The sequence below is a fragment of the Ctenopharyngodon idella genome, chromosome 24 (genome assembly GCF_019924925.1).
Source record: "Ctenopharyngodon idella isolate HZGC_01 chromosome 24, HZGC01, whole genome shotgun sequence".
In the NCBI taxonomy this organism is placed as follows: Eukaryota; Metazoa; Chordata; class Actinopteri; order Cypriniformes; family Xenocyprididae; genus Ctenopharyngodon; species Ctenopharyngodon idella.
Window position 1 is genome coordinate 18,443,045 of NC_067243.1, and position 5,115 is coordinate 18,448,159.

At 35.1% G+C, this 5,115-nt stretch overlaps 1 protein-coding gene across 1 annotated transcript; it reads left to right on the forward strand.

The window, feature by feature from the left end:
- Positions 1–898: 898 nt before the first annotated feature.
- On the forward strand, positions 899–4,884 carry commd4 (COMM domain containing 4). The gene is made up of 8 exons (XM_051883436.1): positions 899–993; positions 1,201–1,272; positions 1,377–1,442; positions 1,530–1,569; positions 2,202–2,321; positions 3,964–4,044; positions 4,132–4,308; positions 4,392–4,884. The coding sequence occupies exons 1-8, from the start codon at positions 991–993 to the stop codon at positions 4,430–4,432; spliced, it is 600 nt and encodes a 199-aa protein (XP_051739396.1). The 5' UTR covers positions 899–990; the 3' UTR covers positions 4,433–4,884.
- The last annotated feature ends 231 nt before the right edge of the window (positions 4,885–5,115 follow it).

Here is a 5,115-nt window from a genome sequence, read left to right on the forward strand (position 1 = left end):
GAAGCGTTGAAGCCACAGTGACACCTTTTGGTGTGCCCAAAATACAAGAAGTGTAGCCTACTGACCTTGATACTGGGATGAATGATATGGATGGGACATTCTAAAACGCTTAACGTGAAAAACGCTTAACGTGGCTTATCGTTGGAGCGTAAAAGAACCGGTGAACCGTTTTTTTTAAAACGAACTATCCAAAAGAACCGGTTTGCGGTAAAGAACCGAACTTCCCATCATTACTCTTTCAATTTCAGTCTGAATAAAACAGTTTTTGTCTTATTATAAATGTGTCACCTTGGTGTTGTGCGCATTCTCCTCTTTTAGCTAAGGGGCCAAATCAGTCAAAGACTGTATCACGAACTTATTACCTTTTTAAAAAGAACTAGACTGACTAATAGAATATAAAATCTGTTGTTGGTGGTGTTTTTTGTTTGTTTGTTTGTTTGTTTGTTTTTTTAACCAATAGACCCTTTTCACATTTCCGGGTTTCTCAGAAGCGGAAGTCGTCATAGTTGGGTAAACTTTTATAGCGGTGAATGAGAGACTTCATTAAATATATTTTTTTGTGTTTTCCTTTGTACAAATAGCAAAAGAAAAACTCAACAATAGTGTTTTCATAACTTTCAAAAAGAGGAAAAAAATAGAAAGCGATTGATAACGGCAGTCAGAAGAGAGAAAGATGTAATTTTTACCGTCACTTCCATAGCCGCTGTGTTAGAAACACCCTCACAGCAGCGTTAAATAGTTTTTTTGTAATTTGATGCAACAGTAATATAATGCTAAGTGTTATAAATGTACATACAATTATATAAAAAAAATGAAAATATAAAAAACTTTGCAGGATTTACGATATTGATGACCGTTAAAACGCGATATCACAGTGTAGGGTCTATTTGACTCGTACTCCGGCCCAGTAGGAGGCACCGTATAGCTGGTTTGCCATTCGCCGTTACATACCAGAAGAAGAACAAGAGCAGCAGCTGACTGACTGTCATAATGGTATTTATCTTATTTCTTATTGAACGATAGTTGGGTTTATTTTGGTTTCACAGTTGAAACCATTAAAGTTATAATGTGTGAACGCTTTATTTTGGGGATAATTAATTTATTTTACTTTTGTGGATACCGCACGCTATCATATATTGTAGTCTTACAAGCTGAGCAACAGCAGTCAACAACTCATTTTGCTTCTATCTTTTATTTCAGAGGTTCAGATTTTGTGGAGATTTGGACTGTCCTGACTGGGTCCTTGCAGAAATAAGCACCTTAGCTAGAATAGTAAGTGCAGTTTGTCTAAATTTAATAGGTGTTTTGGTGTCCTTTTGACACATTCTGTTTAAAACTCAATTATAAATAATTTTATTTATTGCTGTTCTTCACAGTCGAGCGTCAAGGTGAAACTTCTGTGTGTGCAAGTCATTAAAGATCTGCTTGATGAAGGCATCGATGTAAGAGAGCTCTGGCTACAGCAGTCATGCTAATAATGTATTTTAAATGAACATTCCTCTAACTAGTATATAATTATCTGTTTTCAGTATGACAAAGTTTCAAAGCTAACCGCAGATGCAAAATTTGGTGAGTAAAACCCAGTTTTTGTGTCATGAATTCTCAGTAATAGTGATTTGTGAAATATTAAAATGATTATAAATCAAATTTTCCATGTTTATTCTTCATTTTATGGCTGATAACAAAAAATGGCTGATATTAAAATTCAGTTTTATATATTAAACAATGTTTCATATTAATATTAAATCAAATACAAAAACTAAAATTAGTAGTTTTAAATGCTACAAGTGAATTTAGGCATCACAACATTATAATGTACAGTTTGGAAAAAAATGGATATTGATTTTGAGATTTCCTAAAGATAACATTTATCATTGTTTTTAAATTATTAGTGCTTTTAAAGATTGAGCATGAGATGACGGTCTAATTGTAAAAATAAACAAAAGAAAAGAAAAAAGAAATGAGCAACAGTTAAGTATCCATTACACCTTTCAAAAAGTGCTTTAAATTTAAATAAAAAGAATGAATAATTGACCAATGATTATTTAAAAATCTTTAATATTGACTGATAACTGATATGTAACTAATATAATGTATACCCTACATATAATGTATACTCTACATATATGTCTTGTCTGTTGTCTGTGTGTATTTTATCTCTTGCTAATTTGTCTTATTTTATTTATTTATTTATTTTTCAGAAATTGGAGACGTCAAAGCCAGTATAGCTGTGCTGAGTTTTATTCTAACCAGTGCTGCTAAACATGATGTAGACAGTGAATCTCTCTCCAGTGAACTACAGCAGCTTGGGTTGCCTAAAGGTAAGGATTTCCATCACCTCTTTTCTCACAGTGTCTGAAACAGTTCTATAAAGGATTCAGTCTCTCTAAACCCCTCCTTTCCGAGAGCCTACTCTGCTCTGATTGGTCAGATGGCCCAGTCTGTTGTGATTGGTCTACTGCTTACAGTGCATGTCAGAAACGAAACGGCCATTACTGTATCTGAATTTCAGCTCCAGAGGTTTCCTCAGCACTTGATACACAGTGATACAAACAGTAACAATGGAGTCGGTTTTAATGTATAACTTTAAATGTGAGTCCTCATCTTTTGGAAGCGCATCAAAGTGGATTTGCTTGTGCAGCGCAGAAAACAATCTTCTCAACCTTTCGACAACACAAATAAAATTCTTCCAGTCTCTACAACTACAATATTTGAGGGTCAAAGTAGACATTGTTAGTGAGCAGCCAATGAAGATCATAGACTGGCATTATGCAAGTTTGTTTCAAACCTACGTAGGTTTGAGCAGGAAGACTGGAATTCGTTTCAGGCAGTTCAGAATTGGTTCTTTCATTTAGGAGACAATAACTCCATTTATCTGCACTTTGATCTTTGAAATTTTGCAACAATGCATGACATGATGAACGCTAAAGTGCAGAGGATAGAGCAAAACAAAACACCGGTCACGAATTAAAAGTCTAAAATGAGAAATTTTAAAGCGAAATGTTGGAGGATTTCGATATAAGAGAAGAAGAGCTTGAAAACGCGTCGCTTCACTTGAGAAGGCCTTTATTAACGCCCTGGAGCCGGATTATATTTATTATATGGATTATATTTATGTTGGATGGATGCATTTTTGGGGGGCTTCAAAACACGCCCCCCATTCACTACCATTATAAAGCTTGGAAGAGCCAGGATATACTTAAAAATATCTCAGATTGTGTTCGTCTGAAAGAAGACAGTCACAAGCTATGTTTTCATCCAAAGTTGCATATTTAACTTATGCACAAATTTTGAATATCACATAAAACATTTGCGAACAAAGCAGCGTTTCCATCCAGGGAGTCAAAGAGAACAAAAACGTCACTTCCTGATACACTGGCGCTAAATATCACTAAGAAAAAATGGAAGTTTCTGCAGTAGAAGCCAATGTATATAATAATTTTCATATATTATAAATTATTTGCGCCTCAGAGCGCGCAGACGAGTACGCAGTAAACGCTGTCATGTAATCTTGCATTCAGATGCCTGGTGTTTGTGAACGCAATCGTGTGAGGCGCTTCTGGGAGGGAATTATACCAAACCACTTTAATGATAGACTTTGCTCAGGCATTTTAGAATGACCAAAAACAGCATTTCAGATGCTGTGCAACGAGATCGCTCCGCTGGTTGGTCCAGTTATGCTGTCACATTGCAAAGTCACATGTCTTTTTTGATGCGCATCAAGGAATTTATTCCATCATAGATTATGTGCATGTTTTTTATGCGCATTTTTAGAATTTATGCGCATTTATGGCATTTCCATCCAGCGTTTTATTTTTTTTTTTTTATGCGATATCCCAAAATGCGCATAAAAGTAGGTGGATGGAAACATAGCTACATACACTTATGACGGCTTGAGGGTGAGTAAATCATGGGATAATATTGGGTAAACTAACCCTTTATGCATTTATGTGTTTGTTTCAGAGCACACCACAGGACTGTGTAAATCGTATGAGGATAAGCACAGTGCTCTACAGGAAAAGCTGAGGGAGAGCAGCCTACGCTGTGAGTATTACCAATAAATGAAAAAGAAGGAAATTCAGCCCAAATCATTCATTTAAACATAATATCCTGATCTATGTCACGTGTCAGTGGGTCGTCTGGAAGCGGTGAACTGGCGTGTGGATTACACCCTGAGCTCCAGTGAAATAAAGCAAGTGAATGAACCCACAGTCCAGCTCAGACTTCAGGCTCAGGACCCCGAGACCGACTCCACAGAGACCACCGTTGTCTCCATCACTGCTGACAAGTTCAGAGTCCTGCTAACAGGTGGCTGAGAAATTTTCCTTCTGGGATCAGTAATTAGATATTGTATTACGCATATTGTAAATTTCCTTGTTTTTGTTTTCCAGAACTCAAACAAGCGCAGACTATGATGAATGCACTACAGTGAACCAGTCATCCTTTCTTGAATAGTACTGATGAAAGAATCTGTCCGTGTATATAAAATGTGCTTCTCAGAAAGAAAAGAAGAATGTTTTTCTAACATTATCTATTTTGAATAGGTCTTCAAACCGTTATTAGTCAAATGTCGTTGCTCAAATTGAGCACAGACCTTAAAGCACATCAATCAGATTTATTCATTTCTTTTTGGACCAGATGCCACTAGATACTTAATTTTGTCACGTGTTGAAGAACAAAATGCTCTTAGTGATTCATCTCAACTCATGTATTTGTCTTAATATCGAATATATTTTGTTAAATGTTTTTTTTTTCTTTAAAAAAATTAAATGTAATAACAGTTAATTGTCTATATTTCAGGACCCTTAAAGTTACTTACAATTTCATTTGTTTTGTTTTTTTCACTAATGTAAAAAATAATAAACATCTGTTGTTAAAGGGGAATGGCATATCTTTAAAACTGCAATTTTACAACTGTTTAGAGTTTATTCAGATATTTTATTTTTTACCCTTTGGCCTTGAGTTGGAAATCCTCAGATCTGATATGTTGAATTCCTCGTCAGAAAGTAGTTTTGTGTACAGCAAAAAGGGTAAAATAAAATAAAAAAAAATAATAAAAAAAGGTGTATACACTATTTTATTTGAGAGTTTGGCGTTAAGGTAAGTATTCAGACT